Below are 24,832 nucleotides of genomic sequence, written 5' to 3'. Positions count from 1 at the left end.
TATTCCGTTGGATGGTTGTCAGGGCCTGGGGGTGCAATCCAGACCAGTAATGTGTTGTGTCACCACTTGCCCAGCAACCCTGCGTGCCAAGTTACAATGCTTTGCTGCTGATGCTCCCAGCCAGCATACTAGCATGTAGGTCACAACCTGAGTTACTTCTTTTAGTAGTATGTCTATGGTGCTCCACTTCAGGTGCACATGTGCCTTTTGAGACACTGATCAGAGATTTTCAATTAGTGTCTGTTTGGCCTGTGCATGCACCCTGTGCCTCCTTGTGATGGACATCAAGGCTCTATATGGCTGAACAAGAGAAGCTCCCTTAATTCCTTCTCAACTGCCTCTGCCTGAGATGGAGCCCTAGCATGTCTGCCTTGAACATGCCAGGGCTTTTCTATTTTTCTACAGTGGTTAAGATAGCTAGCTAGCTTCAAATGCTGCCTCCCCTGCCAAGAGGCTATACCTGTGAGCATGGCCACTCTAAGTGGGTCCATTGCCTGGGGGAGTCCCACATCTCCCAGAAGTGCAGTTTCTGCCTGGCCGTCAAGACCAGGGCAAGGAAGAATAGAGAGATTAAACTCAGACTGCTGAAGATGAAATGCTTTGGTCAACTTCTGAGTCAGTGACCAAGGCCCCCCCTCTGCCCCACTCCCTGTACATCTACCTCAGTGCAGTCTTCCCCTAAGTAAAGGAAGACTTTGGATGCTTTAGGAAAGGCTTCCAAAAAGAGACGTATGGACTCTCACCTTAAGGAGCCAGCTCCAAATAAGTCCGTCACTGTTGAGATTTACAGTCTCCAAAGCCTCAACCTCTCAACTCGTTACCATTGAGTTGGAGGACTCCTCTGCCAGTACCGGTCGGGGCGCAAAGTCCTGGAGCTTGAAGTACCCTCTGTCAGCAAAAAGGTCGAGCACAGGCATTTGGGACTGGCGGGTTTGAGCTCAGCCCTGCTGTCGGTACCTGTGCATTCAGCCCAGCCATTGGTACCTATGCCTTCAGCACCCTTGGCACCAAGCAAGCAATGGAGCCAGACATCAATGATACTGTTGGCTTCTGCAACCATGTCCTCAGCTTCTGTGTCAGTGCCAATCCCCTTCTTGGTACCATAAGAATGTAGATATACAAAGGACCTCTCGATAATGGATGAAATGGAGTCCTTTCTTCTTATGGGTAAGAAGCGTCTCTCGATACTGAGACCCTGATCTCTGGGGTATGGGGAGCCCACCGCAGTGCCCTCATGATTCAGGGTAGATGTACAACTCAGGAAACTAGTCTCTGCATCAATCTGTTGGAGCTCAGGGCTGTCAGGAGCACTTGCCTTCATTACTACCTCTCATTTGGGTCAAATCAATCAGGGTCATGATGGATAATCTATCCTGCATGTTCTATATCATCAAGCAGGGAGAAGCAAGATTCCCCTCCCTGTGTGCCAAAGTCATGAAACTATGGAACTGGTGCATAGTTCATCAGATCCAAATTTCAGCTTACCTCCCAGGCATTCAGAACACCACAGCCGATGTCCTCAGCAGGCACTTCTCACAAGGCTATGAATAGGAGCTAGACACTCAAATTCTCCACAGTATATTCCAAAGATTGGGACTGCCATAGGTGAAGCTCTTTTCCACCTCCAGGAACAGGAAATGCCCTCTTTTCCCTCCAAAAGGGGGTCTGCGCTGCCATTCCTTGGTAGATTTCTTTCCTCCAGTTCCTCTGATACTCAGGGTGATGAACAAGATCAGACAGGATGGGGCCAAAGTTATCCTTATAGTGCCAGTCTGGCTGAGACAAGCCTTGTACCCTTACCTGCTTCACCTATGTATCCAACCATAGCTCAAGCTCCCTATCATTCCCCATCTCCTGTCGTGTGCTTCATCCCAACCTAGTGGTTATCTACCTAAGGGTTTCTTCATGGTTCACAGGGTCAGAATCCTCCTGTTCTACAGAAGTTGGGGCAAAAGACATATCTGGCTTCAAGACTAAGCTTGATAAATTTATGGAGGGGATGGTATGATGGGATAGCCTAATTCTGGCAATTAATTGATCTTTGACTATTAGCGGTAAATATGCCCAATGGCCTGTGATGGGATGTTAAATGGGGTGGGATCTGAGTTACTACAGAGAATTCTTTCCTGGGTGTCTGGCTGGTGAGTCTTGCCCACATGCTCAGGGTTCAGCTGATCGCCATATTTGGGGTTGGGAAGGAATTTTTCTCCAGGGCAGATTGACAGAGACCCTGGGTGTTTTTCGCCTTCCTCTGCAGTGTGGGGCACGGATCATTTGCTGGAGGATTCTCTGCACCTTGAAGTCTTTAAACCACAATTTGAGGACTTCAGTAGCTCAGACATAGGTTAGGGGCTTGATACAGGAGTGCGTGGGTGAGATTCTATGGCCTGCGTTGTGCAGGAGGTCAGACTAGACTATCATAATGGTCCCTTCTGACCTTAAGGTCTATGATTCTAGGTGTTACTGAATAGTAGAAAGAAGTCAATCCACAATACTTACCTAAAGAAATGGAAGAGATTCTTCCACTGGTGTTGTCATCGCTGCCTCCTGCCTGATTTGATGCCATTTTCAGTCACCCTGAATTATTTGTTCGAAATTGGGGTTTTCAGTTAGTTCAGTTAAGGTCCATTTGGCTGCAATATCAGCCTTTCATCCTCCAGTACAAGGATTCTTCATATTTGCTCCCCCAGTATTATCTAGGTTTATTAAAGGTTTGGGGAATCTCTACCTGCAGATTAGATACCCCACCCCAATCTGGGACCTCAATCTGGTACTCAGTTACCTTGAGACCTCCATTTGAACCAACGGCAACCTGTTCTCTGCTCCATGTGTCTATGAAGATGGCCTTTGTAGTAACCATCATGTTAGCCCATAGCTTCAGGGAGACTGGAGCCTTGATGACAGACTCCCCACTTTATGGTAATCTACAAGGACAAGGTCTCTTTATGTCCCCACCCTAAATTCTTACCTAGGGTTTTATTAGAGTTCCACTATAATCAATCCATTAATCTACCTGTTTCCCATCCCCCCCACAACCCCCCAAGCCACATACTTCTCTGTAGTTCTGTTTCCGTACCCTGGATGTTTGAAGGTGTTTGCTTTCTACTTAGATGGGGCCAAGCAATTTAGAAAGTCACCTAGGCTGTTCATCTCCTTTGCAGATAGATCCAAGAGGTTCATGATCTCTGCTCTGAGACTATCAAGATAGATATCTGGGTGTATTATTATTTGTTACGATGCTGCAGGCATTCATTCCCTCCAGAGGGTGATAGCACATTTGACCAGATCACAGGCAACATCTATGGTGTTACTTAAAAGTGTGCTAGTATCTGAGATATATGCAGGGCCACTACATGGGCTTCAATATATACATTTTCTAAACATTACGCCCTGATCCATGCTGTCGGATCCAATTCAGCACTTGGTTATGCAGCACTATCTTCAGTTCTGGACTCTGTTCCAAAGCTCCCTCCTCCATCTGGGGATACTGCTTGGAAGTCACCTGAAGTGGTGCACCCATAGGGACACAACTCAAAGAAGAAGAAGGGGTTACTCACTTTGTGCAGCAACTAAGGTTCTTCGAGATGTGTCCCCCCTATGGGTGCACCACTACCTGCCATCCTTCCCCTCTGCTTTGGACTGTTCCCTAGGGAACATTTGGGTAGAGAAGAAGGTGAGTGCGGTTCATCCATACACACCCAGTGGTGAGCTGGAGCTGGTTCACACCGGTTCGCTGGAACCGGTTGTTAAATTTAGAAGCCCTTTTAGAACCGGTTGTCCGGCATTCTAAAAGGGCTTCTAAATTTAACAACTGGCCAAAAGTGGCGCCTTAGGCACCGACTTCGTGGGTGCTCCGGGGCTGGAGCCCCCACGGGGAGAATTTGGTGGGTGCAGAGTACCCACCAGCAGCTCCCCGCCTGGCCCCAGCTCACCTCTGCTCCATCTCCTCCCCGAATGCGCTGCTCCACTCTGCTTCCCCCCCTGCCCCAGTTTCCCACAAATCAGCTGTTCGCGTGGGAAGCCTGGGAGGGCTGAGAAGCAAGCAGCGGCTTTGTGCTCAGGTCCAGGGAGGCGGAGTGGAGGTGAGCGGGCGGGGGGGAGCACAAGGAGGGCTGCCCACTCTGCAGCAGGTAACCTGGGGGGGTTGCGCGCACAGGGGAATCGCTCCCCGCCCCAGTTTGCCTCCGCCTCCCTGGGCCTGAGTGTGAAACCGCTGCCTGCTTATCAGCCCTCCCAGGCTTCCCACGCAAACAGCTGATTCGGGGAGTGGGGGCGGACAAGCAGAGCAGGGTGGCGCGTTCAGTGGTGGAGGCAGAGCAAAGGTGAGCTGGGGCCAGGCACGGGGCAGGGAGCTGTCGGTGAATGCTCTGCACCCACCATATTTTTCCCGTGGGTGCTCCAGCCCCGGAGCACCCACGGAGTCGGTGCCTAAGGCACCACTTTTGATGTGATCAGTGGGGGGTGCGGGGGAGGGGAGGGGTCAAGGAACGCGGGGCGTTGGATGGGGCAGGAGTCCTGGCGGTGGGGGTGGGCCACAATCCCCTCGTGGGGTGAGGAGGGAACTGGTTGTTAAGATTTTGGCAGCTCATCAATGCATACACCCCGTATAGCCTTGGTGTCCAGTAAGAGGAGGCATAGGGCACATACACAGGCCAAATGGACACAGCTAACTGCAAATCTCCAGTCAAGGTCTCAAGATGTGCATGCACATCTGAAGTGGAGCACCCATAGGAATACACATCTTGAAGAACCGTAGTTACTGCATAAAGTGAGTAATCCCTTCCCTTCAAATGCAGCACTTAATTGGTTTATAGTAAAAATAAAACAAATTTATTAACAATAGAACATAGAATAAGTGATGCCAAGAAAAAGGAATAAAGTTAGAAAGGGTTACAAGCAAATAAAAGGGGAAACATGCATCTAAAAGTCTAAAACTTAATCTAGCAAGGTACAGGCTTTGTTCAAGATGGTTTCACTCACCAAACTTCCTTCTTCCCAGACATGGCTGACTTTCCCTCAGTCAGGACCTTCCACAGAAACACAAGATGCAGGCTTCCCCTGTCTTCGTAGGTGAAACATCTTCACCTAAGCCGGTTTCTCACCTATATTCTGTTCCCAGAGACTTCAGTCCCGTCCCATCCCTTTGTTGTGGGACCCATCTTTTTCAGCATGCAAGAGCTCTGTTCCCTTGTGTCTGTCTGTGTGGATGTAGTGATGGATGTCAAAGATGGCTTCTGTCTTTGCTTATATCTTGCAAAGTTCATTGACTTTGTTTGAAGAGGCAGGATGACCTCATACTGTTTTTCCCTTTCTGTGGGCCTCCCATCCCACTGTGTGTAAATGGAGCTTCCATTGTTTTGATTTCATCATGCTAAATTTACCCAGGAGACAGGTAAATAGCTGTGATGTTTAATCCTCTTTGAGAGAGTCCTGCTTTCCCTTTGTTCAGACACAGACTGTAAAGCCTAATATCAATGAGTATCCATAATTCCTTATAAAGTTCAAATACATACATTTCACTATTCTATTAATCACCAGTGTGTCAGAGGCTTTCATAAAACACCTCACGCAAACTTTTATAAAACAGTAATATATACAATCAATTCTTTCAGTTGCTTATCACCGAAGGTTCAAACTCCTTGTCCTTATAGCTCAGATACATTTTCTCTTCGCTGCTGGAAGCTGTCTCCTCCCCTGCTTCTTAGCTTGATAGGTTTGTTCACCTAATATACAAATGGACCTTCATTGGCTTGGCCTGATGACCAGACTGGTCAGAGAAGCAAATACACATTCCTTTGTCTAGGGCAGACCTGTTTACCAACTCCCCTGACATGCCTTGCTTAAACACACTTTAGGCCTAATTCCAGCATATTTCCATAATTCTTACTACATACCATGTACATACATCACACGAGAATATTAATGATCAGTGAGTTATTAGTTTTCCAGTAGCATATTACATGACCCCTTTAAGATACAGATTATAACCATAATGAGGTGGATGTAACGAGCATTTCAGGCCTGACGAATTGTTGACACAGAGTAGTGAACCACTAATGGGCCTTTGTATCACAACAGTGTCCTGTTGATGCTCTGTATTGCTCATATACCTTGTTTCTTCTGACTCTTTTACATCAGGCACACTGAGGGCAGAAGCTCTATGTTCGCCGGGTCCTGGCCTTGGCTCCACATGTTTAGCTGTCCCGTGGCCTTGGCTCCATGTGTGCCAGCTGTCTGCGTCTACTCTTTGGTTTTGTCTCCACCACTGTCCTGAGTCTGTAGCTGCCTTGCATGACCTGTGTCCTACTGCAGCTTGGACTGTTGCCTTTTGCCATTGCTATTTGATGATTGGACCCAAACATGCTCACCTGTGTGTAGTGGCCTTAGGTTGTTGACTCCTTTATAGTAGGCTGTTTGCCTAGCTTAATGGTCTCTTAAATGGTTCTGTGTCCTGCCTATCATCCATGCACTGGGCTGAAGCAGACTACCCCCATGGGAAGCAGAGTTTTGGACTCCTACCTATTCTCAGGCATGTCACCTAACTTCTCTGGGCCTGTTTCTCTGTCAGTTAACTTTTTTTTAAAAAACTTTCCTTAGAGATTTAGCTAACATTTGTAAAGCAGTTTGAGATCCTCAAGCAAAAAGTACTAGAAGTGTAAAGTCTTTATTAATTATAATTTTTATTTATTATTATATTAAATTTCTGTTGTAAGGAAGAGCAACCTGGGGGGGGGGTCTTTCTTTTCCATATTGGACAATAGCATTTACAGTATTAGAAAAGGAATGGTCTGTTTGTTTTGATGAATGACCTGTTCAGCTTTCACACATCCCAAAGTATCCTGAATACAATGCTTGACTAGCTGTACAGTTTAGCAAAGTAACGATGCTTCCAAAGGGCATGAGTCTCAGTGAGGCTCAGCACTGCAGAATGAATGAAGATCCAAAACAAAGCCACAAAACTTTTTAGTCTCAGTAGACGAAACTGCTTAATATATTTGGCTAGGTGGAAATATATGACTGTCTGGTTATCACATTTAATCAAAGTCCTGGCAAGAGCTGAGGAAACACTTCTAGTCCCTTAAGAGTTTCATTCACCTCCCCAAACATAGGTTTTTCCATGCAGCTGCACACGAGTACAGAATGAAGAGTGAGTTCTGCGGATAGTTATATTGAGAACTTAGTTGTTGCCATTACATTTGATAAATTGCCAAAAATACATTGGCATTCTTCAAACTCCTACTTGCATTGCTGTGTTGTCTTATAACCAGGTTAAAGGCAGCTTTGTTGGTGCACTGACTTAGCCTGGAATGGCCTTATATTCATACTAATCACTCAGGGCTTGTCTACACCACGCAGCTTTTAGCGACAAGGCTGTATCGACACAGTCTTGTCGCTAAAGTCAGCGTTTGTAAACGCTCTTTGTTGGTACTTTGTCGGCACTTTTGCCGACAAAATACTTCCAGCCTTGCGAGCGGCATTTGCTTTATTGGCAGGAGCCGCATGCACACTGCCACTTGTGTCGGCAAAACTTTTGTTTTTCTTGGGGGGGCCTTTTATGTACCCATGAAAGGCAAAATTTTTTTTGACAACTTCACAATGTAGACATACCCTCAGAAAGACACTGTCCGGTAGTTTAAACTGGATATAGAATTATTCACTTGTTCTAAACTGGTGTAGTATTAGGTAGTGTAAAATAGGAGCCACGCTTTGTTTCAGAGATGACTGCATTTCTGTAATTCCTGTTTAAGAAAACCAGCATCTAAGCAAATCAAAACACCAATGCTTGTCTGAGCAGTTTGCCTCTGAAGAATAGCCACAGAACCAAAACTGTGAGCATATAATCCGTTACAATATACACATAAATAGAAGCAGTTTGAACTGAATTGTTATGACACCTACAGGGACCTGATTTTTAGACATACTTAGTATCCCCATTTTCAACTAAAGTCAGTGGGAGCTATGGATGGAAGCTTATCACCTTTGATAGTCAGGCCCACGGGTTGCTCAGAAAAGTTTGTCAGTATTTTCACTAATATATGTGTACCCCTACATTTATAATGGAGTACCAAAGGATTCAGGCATGCAGTTCCCAATATTAATGGGTGTCCTCTGGCTAATCCCCCATGTACTATTTTGATGAATTTAGGGTTGAGTTTGTGAATCTCTCTTCAGAGTTCTCAGTGGGATTTACATTGGAAGCTCGTTCTGTTCACCAGATATAAGACTCATTGCACACACCTATCTGATGCTTTGAATGAACTCAAAAATGGCTTTGTGAGACATGCACGTTGCAGGAGAAATAGGAGGAGTCATATTGGTTACAGATGGCTTTCCATCCCTTGAAAAAGAGCTTTGTAGCAGCTAAAGTGCTAATGAATTGCTTTCAGGTTCAGTTTATAGAAGGAAAAGTACCATTAGCAAGCACTTCCATCTGCAATGGCTACTAAGAATCAGGGTTTGTCTATACTTGGAAATTTACTGAAATAGCTATTACGGACTAATTATTCTGAAATTATTATTTCAGTATAGGCCTCAATGTGGACACATATTCTGCAATTAAAGGGTTTCCCCCCCCGAATATAGCTTAATCTGTAATAAGAGGACACTATATTAATCATTCTAGAATTGCTAGTTTGGTTAATTTCCAAGTGTAGAAAAGTCCTTAGTCAGATTTGCAGTATCTGTCTGGATACTTATATGGCCCTTATCACCAGAGTATCTGAGTACATCACAGTGATTAATGAATTTATCTTCCCAGCACCACTGTGAAATATGGAAGTATTAACATAGTGCCCATCTGTAAAAAGGGAAATAAGGACAACTTGGGGAATTACACACTAGTCAGCTTAATTCAGTACCTGGAAAAATAATAGAGCAAATAATTAAGCAATCAATTTGCAAACACCTAGAAGATAATAAGGTGATAAGTAACAGTCAGCATGGATTTGTCAAAAACAAACCATGTCAAACCAACCTAATAGCTTTCTTTGACAGGATAACAAGCTTTGAGGATGGGGGAAGCGGTAGATGTGGTACATCTTGACTTTAGTAGGGCTTTTGATACTGTCTCGTACGACAGTCTCATAAACAAACTAGGGAAATACAACCTAAGTGGAGCTACCTATCAGGTGGGTGCATAACTGGTTGGAAAACCATTCCAAGAGAGTAGTTATTACTGGTTCACAGTCAAGCTGGAAGGGTATATTGAGTGGGGTCCCGTAGGAATCAGTTCTGGGTCCAGTTCTGTTCAATATCTTCATCAGTGATTTAGATAATGGCATAGAGAGTACACTTATAAAGTTTGCGGATGATACTATGCGGGGAGGGGTTGCAAGTGCTTTGGATTATAGGATTAAATTTCAAAATGATCTGGACAAACTGGAGAAATAGTCTGAATAGGATAAAGTTCAATAAGGACAAATGAAAAGTACTCCCCTTAGGAAGGAACAATCAGTTGCACACATACAAAAGGGGAAATTATTACATAGGAAGGAGTACTGCAGAAAGGGATCTGGGGATCATGGTTAAGGCTAAATTCTAGTCACAGGTATTTTTAGTAAAAGTCATGCACAGGTCACTGGCAATAAACAAAAATTCACAACCCATGACCTGTCCATTACTTTTACTATATACCTGTCAAGGTTCCTCCCCCACTCTGAACTCTAGAGTACAGATGTGGGGACCTGCATGAAAAACCTCCTAAGCTTATCTTTACCAGCTTAGGTCAAAACTTCCTCAAGGTACAAAATATTCCACCCGTTGTCCTTGGATTGGCCGCTACCACCACCAAACTAATACTGGTTACTGGGGAAGAGCTGTTTGGACGTGTCTTTCCCCCCAAAATACTTCCCAAAACCTTGCACCCCACTTCCTGGACAAGGTTTGGTAAAAAGCCTCACCAATTTGCCTAGGTGACTACAGACCCAGACCCTTGGATCTTAAGAACAATGAACAATCCTCCCAACACTTGCACCCCCCCCTTTCCTGGGAAATGTTGGATAAAAAGCCTCACCAATTTGCATAGGTGACCACAGACCCAAACCCTTGGATCTGAGAACAATGAAAAAGCATTCAGTTTTCTTACAAGAAGACTTTTAATAAAAATAGAAGTAAATAGAAATAAAGAAATCCCCCCCGTAAAATCAGGATGGTAGATATCTTACAGGGTCATTAGATTCAAAAACATAGAGAACCCCTCTAGGCAAAACCTTAAGTTACAAAAAAGATACACAGACAGAAATAGTTATTCTATTCAGCACAATTCTTTTCTCAGCCATTTAAAGAAATCATAATCTAACACATACCTAGCTAGATTACTTACTAAAAGTTCTAAGACTCCATTCCTGGTCTATCCCCAGCAGAAACCAGCATATAGACAGACACACAGACCCTTTGTTTCTCTCCCTCCTCCCAGCTTTTGAAAGTATCTTGTCTCCTCATTGGTCATTTTGGTCAGGTGCCAGCGAGGTTACCTTTAGCTTCTTAACCCTTTACAGGTGAGAGGAGCTTTCCCCTGGCCAGGAGGGATTTCAAAGGGGTTTACCCTTCCCTTTATATTTATGACAATACCTCTAACTAAAACTTGGGCCGGGGGGCCGCAGGTGCTCTGGGGGAGTTGGTGGGGGGCTCTGCAGATGCTGGGGGTGGTGGCCTGGGACCCCTGCAGATGCTGGCGGGGTGGCAGCGTGCAGCCTGGGAACCCCGCTGGTGGTGGTGGGTGTGGGCGGCAGCACACAGCCTGGGACCCATGCTGTTGCTGGGGAGGGTTAGCGGGGCTGGGAGGCTCCCTACCTGGATCTGATCAACAGGTCCCTGCAGCTTCTAGGGGGAGGGGCAGCCAGGGGGGCTCTGCATGCTGCTCCCACCACAAGTGCTGGGTTCACATCTCCCATTGGCTGGGAACCACAGCCAGTGGGAACTGCAGGGGAGGTGCCTGTGGGTGTGGGCAGCGCACGGAGCCCCCTGGTCCGTCCGCCTAGGAGCTGCAGGGACCTGCTGGTGGGAGCCGGGGAGCCCCCTCCCCCTGAGGTAAGCGCTGCCCTTTCCCAACCCCCTGCGCCTCCTCCCACACACCCAAACTGCTGCTGCTGCTGGCCTAAGAGCTGCCCAGCTCAGGTACCCCCTGAGCCAGAACCAGCCACTGCAGAAGTCATGAAAAGTCACAGCATCCATGACTTCCATGACAGACACACAGCCTTAGTCATAGTGGATCACAAGCTAAATATGAGTCAACAGTGTTGCAAAAAAAGCAAATATCATTCTGGGATGTATTAGCAGGAGTGTTGTAGACAAGACAAAAGAAGTAATTCTTTCGCTCTACTCCGGGCAGATGAAGCCTCAACTGGAGTATTATGTCCAGTTCTGGGTGCCACATTTCAGGAAAGATGTGGACAAATTAGAGATAGTCCAGAGAAGAGCAACAAAAATGATTAAAGGTCTAGAAAACATGACCTATGAGGGAACATTGCAAAAATTGGATTTGTTTACTCTGGAGAAGAGATGACTGAGGGGGGACATGGTAACAGTTTTCAAGTACATAAAACAGAGGTGAGCAAACTACGGCCCGTGGGCCACATCCGGCCCGTGGGACCCTCCTGTCCAGCCCCTGAGCTCCTGGATTGGGAGGCTAGTCTCCGGCCCCTCCCCTGCTGTTCCCACTCCCCCGCAGCCTCAGCTCACTGCGCCGCCAGCACAATGCTCTGGGTGGCGGGGCTGCAAGGTGTTGCTGGGCAGTGCAGCTGCAGAGCTGTGGCCTCACCCGGTGCTCTGTGCTGTGCTGTGCAGTGACATGGCTGGCTCCAGCCAGGCAGCACGGATGCCTGTCCTGGCGCCTTGGGTGGCGCAGCTGTGGTGCTGCCAGCCTCTGGCGCTCCAGGCAGCACGGTAAGGGGGCGGAGAGCAGAGGGAGTTGGATAGAGGGCAGGGGAGTTCGGGGTGGTAGTCAGGGGGCGGGGGTGTGGATAGTGGTCGGGGTGGTCGGAGGGCAGGGAAAGGGGGGGTTAAATGGGGGAAGGGGTCCTGGGGCGGGGGAAGTCAGGAATGAGAGGAGGGGTTGGATGGGGCGGCGGGGGGCAGTCAGGGGACAGGGAGGGAGGGAGGGATGGATGGGGCATGGGTTCCGGGGGGGGGGCGTCAGGGAACAGGGGGGGTTGGATGGGGCAGGAGTCCCGGGGGGGCTGTCAAGGGGCAAGAAGCAGGGGGAGTTGGATATGGGGCAGGGGCCGGGCCACGCCTGGCTGTTTGGGGAGGCACAGCCTCCCCTAACCAGCCCCTCATACAATTTCAGAAACCCGATGTGGCCCTCAGGCCAAAAACTTTGCCTGTCCCTGACATAAAAGGTTGTTACAAGGAGGAGGGAGAAAAATCATTCTCCTTAACCCCTGAGGATGGGACAAGAAGCAATGGGCTTAATTTGCAGCAAATATGGTTTAGGATGGACATTAGGAAAAACTTCCTAACTATCAGAGTGGTTAAGCACTGTAATAAATTGCCCAGGGAAGTTGTGAAATCTTCATCATTGGGGATTTTTAAGAGCAGGTTAGATAAACACCTGTCAGGGATGGTCTAGATAATATTTAGTCCTACCATGGATGCAGGGGAATGGAGTAGATGACTTCTCCTGGTCCCTTCCAGGCCTTCGATTCTATGATTCTGTGATGATGTTTTCAGCAATCTAGCCTAAGCACACTTGCCCACAGACAAGTGCATGAGCATGGGCCCCTTGCTGAAATCGTGGGAGTCATAGTGCAGCTCCTTCTGAGCTTGACCACGCCTCCAGCTTCTCAGACAATGCCCCATTTTCTGACAGCATCTGGGGCCTGTGTGCTTCACTCTGGATTTTGCACAGTACAGCCCACACAAGTCCTGGTTCCCCAGTGCCTTTCACTTTGAGCAGTCACTCACACCAGTGCAAAGTGAATGTAAAACTGCACTGAATCAGAATGGTAGAGGTTGCACACAATCTGCACAGGTGTAAATGACTGCATGAAGTGCAAGGCCCTGGAGAATCAAGCCCCAAAGGTGCATAATAGCACTGCCTTTCCCTGTACTCTATGCAGCTTTTCATAGGGCTGGTGCAATCGCATTCTACTCCTCTACTGCCTGGTACACAAAGGACAGCATGATTGCGATAGTATCGTGGTTGTTGCTTTATATATGTTTCCTGATTGAATTGGTATGTTTTCCCCCCAACCATCCCACCTTCCTCTTTTTCTCTGGGGTCAGAGAGACCTCTGGACAGAGGCTATAAATTTTCTTGTTAAGTTAGGAAATGACAACTATAAATTCTAGAGAGCAGAGTCCCATCACCACTAGCTTGTTGTCACATCCGCACCATCCAAGTACCATCTCTTTGGCCCATCCCTTTTTCCCTTTTGGTTGGGAATGAGTACAGCTGTTAAAAATGAAAACATGTGAGTCAGAATCCCAGGGTTGCAACAATTACAGTTCTGACTTCCTCTAGCCAAATCCCTTCAAAGTACAAGCAGCAACACAGTCTGGCCCCCTTGTGGTCAAAATGATTAATTTTTATACTAAAAAAAGCTTGTGGGTCTGACACATGCTTAATTTTTCAGCCAACAAAATAGAATTAATTGTATGAAATGTATTGTTTACCCTACAGTTTTAATGTCTCGGTGGGTAAGCTGTGACAAAAAGTGTTTTAAGCCAAGATTGTGGAAACAGAGAAATGGTTGGAATCCTGACTGGGACTTTGTTAAAGTTCATGTAGTTTGTTGCAGTCATGATTAGTGAATTATATAGAGGGAAGCACAGGTCTGGGGAAGTCTGGGGAACCCTGGAGTCTATTACCATTTCTGATACTGACCCACTGTATGACCGTGGCCAAGTTGCTTGACCTTTCTAGGCCCAGACTAATTGGAAAATAGGGATAATACTTCCCTACTATCTCTCAGTGGTATTGTGAGGCTTTACTAACTAGAGCTAAAGCATGTAGAACTTACCCATGTACAACTCCTGTTACTTTCCGTGAACGGTTTGAATGAGTAAAGCCATTAGGTTGCACAGTGTTGGCACAGCTGGTTCTATACTCTCTGCTCCCCATCTTGGTGTAGGGGACAGAGAGCTGGCATCTCCGATGTGGGCACAGTGCAGCGTGCCCCACCAGATTTGCTGCTGGTGATGTAATTTAGAGCAGCTTAGGGCTGTTCTTCATTATGCCAGGGTTTCAGGCTGTATATGGCTCAGGTTCACAGATGTGGAAAGATAGCTTAAACACTTTCCCCACACCCTCTCCTCAGCTTTGCTGAGTGTAAACTTAACAGTTGGAAGTTTGCTCTTCCATAGTGACTTTGATACAAGATCTCAAAGTATTATTATTGTTTATAATGTAGTAATGCCAAGGTTCATGGCCCTGTTGTGCTAGGCACTGTACAGACATGACTGTGTATTACTACAAGGGGATTGCCAACCCCAGATGTTTGAGTTCATGTTTAGTTTAGATTGGCATCCAAAAACTTAGCTGTCTGTCTGAACTTTATTGTCTGTGTAGTGGTCCGTGGCCGTCCCGCCCTGTCAGTCTCGGAAGGAGGCCATGCCCCCTCACAACAGTGTGCAAAACGGGGCTGGAAATAGTGCAAGAACAGTCTCGTTCTCATAGCTGATCAGCACTTTCATTCTCCAACCTTGGATGAAAATGAGGAGTGAAGAGGCAATGTGAAAGTGAGAAAAAGCAATGGGAAATGTTAACCAAATGTTTTCAACACTCAAAAATAGTTCCATTCCAGTTCTGGGCAGTCTTCTCCAAACTGGTTAGCTTATTCCTATGCTTAAGATGCAGCAACAGGAGAAAAGAGCTTGCTCTCATGGAATGGCTTCAACCCAGAGAGACGCTTCAGGGTCTATAAGGACCTTTGCTGTGAATCTATTGATTTTGGGGACCTTTTAAGTGTCATAGCTTAACTCTGGTTTCATTTTAAAAAAATTCTTAGGTTGTTTCTTTTTTTCCAGCTTATTTGTATGAGCTATGAGGTCTGCCCTTGGTGCATGTGCAGAGCCCCCACTAATCCATAGAATTTTCCTACACAGATGAAAAGTAGCATACGTTCATATAAGAGATTTTACAGACAAGACTCATGTATTCATTCCCCAGCCTTCCTCATAAAGCTTATTTATAAATATTAATGTCTTAAAAAAAACCTAGCAAAACTAATTCCAGTGGAATAAACATTCTTCCCCTTCCTCTTATTCACGTCTCCCATCCCCCTGTGTGCACATTAGGATTAGAACTATTTATGCTGAAAGTATCCTGTCTTGAAAAGGGGGAACTAAGTAATGCAACTTCATAATCTCCTCAAGATGGTAATCCTCACAGAAGTGGTACTTATCCATTGGGAAGGCCACAGCTCTTTTGGTTCTCAAAGAATCTTGGCAAAGTGCTGTCTTAGGCCCATACCCCTATCCAAGCACAGAGCTCAAGCAGTTGGATTGTGCTATGGAATTTCTCCAGGGCTAGAGAAGATGGAATATTTCCCATGGGTCTTGGAGAAAATACACCCACTATATGGCTGCTACTCTATTTGCATCTCCCATGTGAGGGGAACAGCCAATGGACCAAAGTAGCTGATGTATTCATGACAGAACAGTTCATTGCAGCTATCTTGAAAGTGCTTTGTGGGGTTGGACAGAGAGCAGAGACAATAGCATGTGATGTAACTTGCACTCTGTGACTGGTCATCTACAGTTTACAAAGAGCAAATACTCCAAACTCTCAACCTTGTCCATACCGCAGCCCCCTTTTGCACACTAGAACCTCCCCAGGACTCCTTCTCATGTAGCAATATATGGAGGCCAGGGTGGCCATGAACTGCAGGTGTAAGCAATAGTGGCAATGGATAGTTACCTGACAGGATATGTCTGTATAAAGTGTTCAGCAAATAACCTTGAATAATAGACTAGTTGTATAAAAATAGTCTTTGCAGGTAATGCATGAAAAAAGGAGGTCCTTAATTATCTAATTTGCCCATTTCATTGTTACAATACGTATAGGAAAAATTATCTTGACAAACTCCTAACTACTCTGCCTAGGATAAAAGGTATGTTAAAGTTAGCATGTGTTACCTAACATAATGAAGAGTGTAATGTTAGCACATATTAGCTCTTGCATACTAACACACTTAAAAAGTCTAGTGTAGACAAGGCACACTGCTCTCAAAACGTTAAGATGGTTGTCAGTCTTAACACGCATGAATAGCAGTGTGTCTTGTGTACACTAGACTTTTTAAGTGTGTTAGTGTGTAAGAGCTAACATCACACCTCTAAATTCTAGTCTAGACAAGGCTTGAAAGAAGATTGTGCCAGAGCATTCAGAAATTAGAGCTTGAGTAGAAACATATAAAATAGAATCAGAAAGAATCTTTAAAAACACTCAGCACTCTTTTACCAGTCAATTAATTTTGTTATTTCTTTTTTCTTTAGATTTCCTCAAGCAGACCACATTTGAAGTGCAGGCATTTTTAGAAGCCATCCAGTTCTTCCGTCAGGAGAAAGGCCACTATGGGTCTTGGAAAATGATAACTGGCAATGAAATTCAGGTACAACAGAATCTCCCTTTCTTTGTCCATGGTGGTGTTTGAGCATGGTGGAGGTAGTGAGAAAATGAAAGTTGTGTGAAGGAAACCTTGAGTAAAAAAATATCCAAGATATTTATATCTGTAAACAGACACATGTACACCAAATTTATTCAGTGTTCCATGCTATGAATTTCCACTGCAAGTGAAAATAGTTGGCAATGTAGTTACAAAATGAGAGCCCAATCCTGCTAATGCCAGTCAATGTGCATAGGGCCCAAATCCTGCAAAGACTTATGCTGGTGTTTTAACTTTATGCACTGTGAGCAATCCCACAGGACTACTTGCTGTGCATATAGTTAAGCACCTGTGTAAGCCTTTGCAAGATCTGGGGAGCATAGTGTTAGTGTTGTGAGTAGTTTCACTGAAGTCAGTGGGACTAAGAGTAGTAAACGCCTACTCATTGGCTATGTCTACACTTACAGCGGCTGACATACACTGCACATCACCCTAGCACAGGTGTAAATAGCCATGTAGACAGTGAGGCACTGCTTTGGCAAGTAAAGATACATCAGGTCAGAACCCTAAACTGCTCTCTACAGCTGTATATACCCTACTCAGCTCTCTATGTGCCCAAGCTGTGCATCTCACATATGAATTGCTATTTTTAGACGTGTAGGATCTTGCTGCTGGAACCTTTCCCTCCAGCAGCAGAGCCTTTCCTTGCTTCAGGGAAGTGCCGGAGCCTTTCCCTGCTGCCTTCTTTCTGCCAGAGCCTTTCACTGCTGTGTGTAGCTATACGCTGCAGTGTGGACACAGCCTGCTTTTCACTGCTGTATGTAGCTACGTGAACTCTACATGCTGCCACCAGTGTAACAAGGCCTGTATCAAGTGTTTGCAGGATTGGGCTCTGTTTCTGTCCCTTCCCATTGTAGTGGTTTTGCAGGTAAAATACTTTATTTTCCCTGTTGGTACTGGTTACATTAATAACTATACTAGTTTCCAATCGCCTTCTGTCTAGTGCCTCCAGATGCCCCTACAGAGGTTCATGCTGTCACGCAATATATTTTATGGTGCTGAAATTTTTAAAATGCGCTGTCTAGATTGCAGGAAATTAAATATTATGTGGTTAATTAAAAATTCCCCAGGGAGATGCCTACTAGGAGGTTTTCAGTTGCTATTGCTCAGTGAACCTTGAATTGCACCTGTTTCTTTCCATACTGTAGAGTGGGTGTTTTCAAAATGGGTGATTTACCATCAGAAGAAGCCGTTTGCAAGCTGGTAACAACTTCTACAGTTGGGCCATTAGGAGGTGTTTGAAAAGGGGCTTAGATATATAATATAAAAAACAGTGCAACAGCTGAGTGAAATACCACAGCAGCCAATAGTAATACTTAGGATTGGAAGGATTAGATTTTTATTGGTCAATGTCAATTTCACTGTAAACTGAAAAAATATTTCCAGCAATAAGAATAAAAATTTACAGATAGGCAAGGTAAGAAAATACTGCTTGAAAACTTACAAGAGTTTGATTTAAGGATATTTACTTCGTTTATTTTGATGTGTGATGTTGTGTTCTAACAGTTATATAGCTTCAGCTTTTTGAATCTCAACATGTACTCTCATTAAATAATTATTGCCCAAATCCCACCGCCATAGTTTTCCACAATTGTGAAAAATTAAATAGATAAAAAGAGGAAAATGCTGAAAAATAAATGTTGATATCTGTCAGAATTATTATTTTTTAAAATCAAACTCTGCCAAGCCTAATAATACCTGTAATCATAAAAAAAATGTGTTGCAAAATATATACAAATTTTATTTTGAAATGAGGATAAGGAAATTTTTTTTTTACCCATTTATGTAAGTTTAATTTGTTGAGCAATAAAGGATATTTGGGGAAAACAAGTTTATGTTTACAGCCTGTAATGAGCTGGAAAGTGCTCTCACCCTCCACCATCTCCCCCAGCTCTCCACCTATTATCCTAAACTTCTGTTTTGGTTCTGAGCATAGCGCCAGCTCCCACTGGGCTTGCCATAGCCCTAGCTCGGTAAAACTACTGGTGGGCCAAATCCTGATATCCTTTACTCAGGAAAAGATGCCATTGTTAACAGTGGCAGTAAATAAGGACTGCAGAGTTTGACTGGTTCCAAAACTTTCTATAGGTCTTTGCATCTCATTGTCTACAATTTTATATTAAAAATGCTTTAATGTAATATCCAGGGAGTAGAGAGAGCGCCTGTATTTCCAAATTATTGTGACATAAATGACTAGCCTAAGAATCAAAAGCCTAAAAGAAATTTCAGGTCTACTACTTGGTGCCAGCCACCCCGCTCCATGGCAAAGTATGCACAGAAGAGCAAGGGTTGGAATAAGCCCTGAAACCAACAGAAGTAGGAGCACCAGTTTAGAAGCATGGTCAGCTTCCCAGGAGCCTGCAGAAGCTCTGCTGCAAGACCCTACTGTGTCTTGAGTATTGCAAGTTCCAGGGAAGAGATGAAGGTGAGGATCTGCCACTTTACACATTGTGTTCCTCTCTGGGCAGAAATTCACATGGAAGGCATCACTATTGTCCCCTTTCCAAAATGTGCACTGGATGTGGGATTGGAACCTAGGGCTTAAGTTGCAGCGAAGGGACCCAATAACACCACTGCCATTCTAATGGTGGAGAGGGGAGCCTAGAGAACAGCACAGAGGAGCAGGCCCACCTCCAGGATGTGTAAGGTTGGTGTCAGATTTCCGCAAGACTCCTTAGTCTCTGGGGTTTGAAAATCTTTTCTTTGCCCCTCTGCAATGCTCCAAACACCCGTTCCCCACCAGGGGAGAATGGAACACCAGGTACCTGCAACTCTTGGAGAATCTCTTTAGTATGCTTTTCCCCTCCTTCAGGAAGAAGCTTTTAGTCTTGGGTGGATAAACTAGTAGATACTGCAGTTACTGTGACAAATGGCTGAAACAGAGCACTGCATAGCAACAACCACACTGGAACAAGCCAATGTTCTGCCTCATACAGCACTTAAAATGGATGGCTAAATTTAGGCTCCTAAGTCCATACTTGGGCATCTAAAATAAATGGCTTGGAACACTGCTGTGAGTTGCATAACTCCAATGAGTTCACTGGCATTATTCCAGATATATTTCAGTATAACTAAGAGAGAATCTGGCCCCTGATTATTTTTTTCCCCTAGAAATGCTGAGCTTTCAGCAGCTCTCTTTAGTGCCAGCTGCTGCGTGTTCATCACCCTTGAAAATCATGCTACTCATAGGGAAAATGTAGGGGTCCATTGAAGAATTTGTGATTCAGGGTTTTGTCCTCGCTAACCAGAATAATTCTGATAGTCTGCCTTGGAAAACTGTGGAAGATGTGGAAACTGGATGAAAATATATAAGTAGGGCTTAAATTCTTAGAGTATTTCTTGGAGATCCCATGCTCCCTCCACCCCAACATCCTATTAAAAACTCAAAGTAAATGCTTTGAGTTTTTAATAGGATGTTCTCAAAGTAAATGCTTTGACCAAGTATAATAATTCTTTTAGGCAAATGTCCAAGCTAGGTGAATGGTTTGGAACAACCGGACTAGAAGTTTGTTGCTCTTTAAAAAACAAAAAACTGCAGAATGCTAGTTAATACGTTCATCCTGATTACTTGTTATGACACACAGTATTGCCAGTATTGACTGAAGCTGTCCTTAACTTATCCTGTTCTGCTTAGGTATTGCAATATATGTACATAGGCTTGGAAGGAATAGATTTTTATCAGTAAATGTTATGTGACAAAGTCAGGCCCAACGGCTGCAGGAGGGTCTGGGAAAACAGGTATGTTAGCCCTAGACTGCTTAAGGCCCTTTTCCCTAAAAGCTGGGAAGGGGTTACTTCAGGTCAGTTAGGGACACCTGAGTCCAATTAAGGGCTGCCTGAAACCTGTTAAAATCTTGCTCCTGGTGAGAGAGAGAGAGAGAAACTGCTGCAAGGCTGGAGGCAGCAGGGAGAAAGGTTTCTCCAGTGTGAGAGACTGCGCTCCTCCCCATAGGGGAGACACCCAAAACTCAGTGCCTGTTTAGAGGAAGGACTGACACCCGGAGCCAGCGACAGGACAACACCTGCCCCAGTGAGGGGGCCAGGGAAAGGTATTCCCCTTTTGTTTTGGGGCGTTATAGACTTTTTCCCTTTGTTTGGCAGAGGAGCACTCCTCAGGCCTGCCCTGAGGCCTACCAAGAAGGCTCCGAGAAACCCCAAAGAGGGAAGACACACACGCTCCAGAGTGGGGGGCTGATTTACCCCAGGCCCTGTCCCTGCCAGAGGAGGGAGCGCTAAGTCTGGCGAGGCAGAAGGGGTGCCTTGCCACAGTTTATAAATACTGATTTCTCCATATGTGCACAAACTGACAAAAAAATACTTCCATCAATGATCATCAAAATGTACAGATAGGCAAAGTAAGAAAAATGCTGCTTGAGAGCTTACTAGAGTTTGATTTAAGGATATTTACTGTGTGTGTTTTGACATGATGTTGACAATATGTGTTTTAAAAGTTATAAAACTTTAACTTTTTAATCTCAGCATTTCTGTCATTAAATAATTGTCTGATCCTCCTCCCATAATTACCTGCGACTGTGAAAATTTAAATCAATAAAAGTCTATACAGATGCTTAAAAATGAACATCAATATCTGTTGAAAATTTTTTTTTAAAAAAGATCAGTTCTGCCAAGCCTATGTATACAGTAAAACAAATACTCAACATCTCCCACTGACATATGAAATATTCTTGTGCACCCTTAAAATTCCCTGGTTACGTTTTTGTTTTGTTGCTTACATCATTTTATAAAGATAAATGGGATTGTTGACAGTACAAAATTGTCTGCTTAAGTATTAAAAAAGCATGACAAATACAAAAGGTAAAGGAATACTTTGTGGGGTCCTGGGTTGAGGGCTGTGGCAGTAAAAGCTTGAGTTGCTGTAGGTCTACCTATTAGGCTTGATTCGCTACTGTGCTACTCTGGTTTTACACTGATGTAACTCCACTAATCAATGATACACCAGTGTAAACTGGAGTCATACAGTGGTGAATGAAGCTCATTGTTTTTATAAAAGTTAAATCAATTATTGGTCTTCGAGCGATTGCTCATATTGATTCCAATTAGGTGTGCGTGCGCTGCAAGCACCGTTGTCAGAAAGTTTTTCCCCTAGCAGCACCTATCAGGTCAGCTGTGGAACCCTCTGGAGTTGCGCCTCCATAGTGCTCTGTATATGACCCTGCTGACCCAGCAGCTCCTCAGTTCCTTCTTACCACCAGTGATAGTCGTTGGAACTGTGGCGTCTTGCTCAGCAAGCTCTCCATGTTTCCCTAGCTTCTATCTACTTTAGTGTTTGTCTTCCTTAGTCAGTTTAGTTAGTGTTGTGTTAATAGTTCGCTGTTGGTAGTGGGGGGTTCCCCTCCAACCTGACCGCACTCTCCCTGGGGATTCAGGGCATGCTTAAGTCCCAGGGGTTCAAACCCTGCAAGTCCTCCAAAAAGCCTATGCCAGTGGGCAACCCCCATGACACTTGCTTAAAGTGTCTGGGAGAAAAGCATCAGGCAGATAAGTGCAGGATTTGCAAAGGGTTTCGCCCAAGAACAAAAAAGGAGCAGGATTTTAGACTGAAGCAGCTCCTTATGGAGGTGGTACTTAGACCACAACCAGCAATGATGCTGCAGGACCCGGCACCAAGTGCATCGGTATGTAGTGCCCTGGCATTAGTCACGGAGACAGCACCATGGAAGGACTGTGGACGAGACCTGCAACACCGCCGCTCTCCGGTGCGGAAACAGTCAGAGACAATTCCGCACTGGTTCCATACCCCGGGTTAGAAATGGCACCGGAAACAAGGGAGAAGTGGTTCCACGACTTCAGGACCCACCTCCTCAGAACTGGCCAATGGGGTGCATCCCAGGGAGGAGCACCCAGTGCCAAAAACTTCAGCGCAGGCACTGTCGACTTCAGTTCTGCAAGGGGGACCGCTGAGCCAGGTGAATTGGACTCACCGTGTCAGGTGGTGGAGGAGGTACAACAGCCTTCCACCCCAGACATATCAGAGGCCACGAGAGACCTCATAGACATGACGGCACCATGGTCCCTGGCCCTTCGCGCCAAGCCTCTGATGCCACAGCGTGTGGCACCGTCCCGGAGAAAACCTGCAGTGCTCTTCCCGTCGGCACCACCACCAGAGACGAAATACCGCTTGGAGTCTCGGCGCCGATCAGACTCGCGGCACTGATCGCATTCACGGCACCAGTCCCACCGCTCCAGGTCCTGCCAGCGCTCCTGTTTGCAGTGTCGATCGCTGTTGTGCAACAGGTCCTGTTCCCGCCGCAGTCCATCTCGGGATGGTTCCGTGTCATCGCGCAGACCCTGCTCGCAGCACCGCTCCCCAGCCTTGCGGCACTGCTCCCTGGCCCAACAGCGCTCGGCACCACTCTTGCCCTCGCAGTCTAGGTCCCCGTCTTTGGGCCCGGAGATGGGGTCTAAATATTTGGAGCAGGCCCAATGCAAGTCGGCATGGGGCAGACTAGACATAGGTGTGGCACCCTGGCCCGCACAGTGGCAGATGCCAGCGCAGTGGCCATTTTGGACCCCTTTGGCATACCACCAGGCCCAGGGCACCCAGTCCAGTGGTTACCGTTCGGTGGTGTCCGAGGCGAGGCACCACCAGAGGCAGCAGCCAGTCGTCCCACCCTGAGGGGTGCGGAGGAGTTACCAGTCCTACCACCTTCTCCGGAACCCACCCCTGTTCCTGAGCCTGACCTTGGGGTGGCTGACCCTGGATTAGAGGCAGGACAAAAGGTACCAGAGGACCAGGGTGGTCAGGAGGACCCAGTTTACCGTCTAGCCTCCTCGTCTTCCTCCCTGGACAAGGCTGTGGCTGGCACCTCCACCTCCAGGCCTCCCCCTATAGATAGCCAGGCCCACCAGGAACTCCTATGCAGGGTGTCATGAAATATGAACCTGCAGGTCGAAGAGGTGGTAGAGTCCGAGGACCCCATGATGGATATCCTGGCACTGAAAGAGCCACCCTAGATGGTCCCATCACTCATCAAAACTATCCAGGCCAATGCAAAGACTCCAGCCTCCGTCCCTCCCACTGCCAAGGCAGTGGAGAGGAAATATTTCATCCCTACTGAATGCCTCTGAATACCTCTTCACACACTCGCAGCCCTGTTCCCCAGTGGTGGCTGAAGTGGATGAGAAGAAGAGGCAGGGACAGCAAGCTCCAGCACCTAAGTCCAAGGACGCCAAGTGCCTGGATTTATTCGGACACAAAGTATACTCCACAGGAGGCTTACAATTTAGGATTGCTAATCAGCAGGCAATCTTGAGTAGATACAACTTCAACTCCTGGAATGTGATGCTGAAGTTTAAGGAATTGATACCAGCAAAGCCCAAAGAGGAGTTTGGGGCTATTATCAAAGAGGGCAAGGCAGTGGCATGGACCTCTTTACAGGCCGCACTGGACGCTGTGGACTCGGTAGCGCACACCTTGTCCTCAGGAATCACCATGAGGTGTAGCTCACTGCTGCAGGCCTTGGGGCTTCCGCCCAAGGTTCAACAAACTATGCAGGACCTGCCTTTCGATGGGGTTGGTCTGTTTGCTGAACAGACAGACTCCAGGCTGCATAGCCTAAAGGATTCCAGGGCTACAATGAAATCCTTGGGTGTGCACACCCCGGCAACCCAAAAAAAGCCCTTTAAGCCCTAACCATAGCAACAGCGGTCATATCCTCCTTGGCTGAGGCAGGATCCCTACAGACGCTGGGGCAGAAATGGCTAGTGCAAACCCACCCCCCCCCCCATCCTCTGTCTGGGCAGGACCAGGGCTCAACTAAACCTTCGTCAGGCTCAAAGCAGTCGTTTTGAAGGTGTGCCCGAGGACGGAGCACCTGTCTCAGCACCAGATCCTTCCCCATGTTTTCTGAACAGTCTATCCCACTTCTACCGTGCTTGGTTCCAAATAACATCAGACAGTGCTGGGTTCTTCACACGGCAGGGGTGGGTTACTCTCCAATTCTGCTCCTTCTGTCCCTCCCACCCCCCTTCCCTGTCCCTCTTCAGGGACCCTTCTCACGAGCAGCTCCTTATCCAGGAGGTGCAGTTGCTCCTCACCATAGGAGTGGTGAAGGAGATTCCTCAGGAGCTATGGGGAAAGGGATTCTATTCCCGTTATTTCCTAATCCCCAAGACAAAGGGGGTCTCAGACCCATTCTAGACCTATGAGGACTCAATGAATTCACGGTGAAGTTGAAGTTCCGTATGGTCTCCCTGAGCACGATTAT

The 24,832-nt window shown here is 46.2% G+C and overlaps 1 protein-coding gene across 1 annotated transcript in view; it reads left to right on the top strand.

The window, feature by feature from the left end:
- The window catches only part of NIBAN1 (niban apoptosis regulator 1), a 127,584-nt gene that overhangs the window by 84,106 nt on the left and 18,646 nt on the right, over nt 1–24,832 (top strand). The window contains exon 6 of the mRNA XM_073356667.2: nt 16,435–16,550. Within this exon, the coding sequence (XP_073212768.1) occupies nt 16,435–16,550 (116 nt within the window). The remainder of the gene's footprint in view (nt 1–16,434; nt 16,551–24,832) is intronic.

The sequence above is a fragment of the Lepidochelys kempii genome, chromosome 8 (assembly GCF_965140285.1).
Source record: "Lepidochelys kempii isolate rLepKem1 chromosome 8, rLepKem1.hap1, whole genome shotgun sequence".
NCBI lineage: Eukaryota > Metazoa > Chordata > Testudines > Cheloniidae > Lepidochelys > Lepidochelys kempii.
The sequence above is the reverse complement of the archived record's forward strand: the minus strand, read 5'-3'. Positions and strand labels throughout refer to the sequence as shown.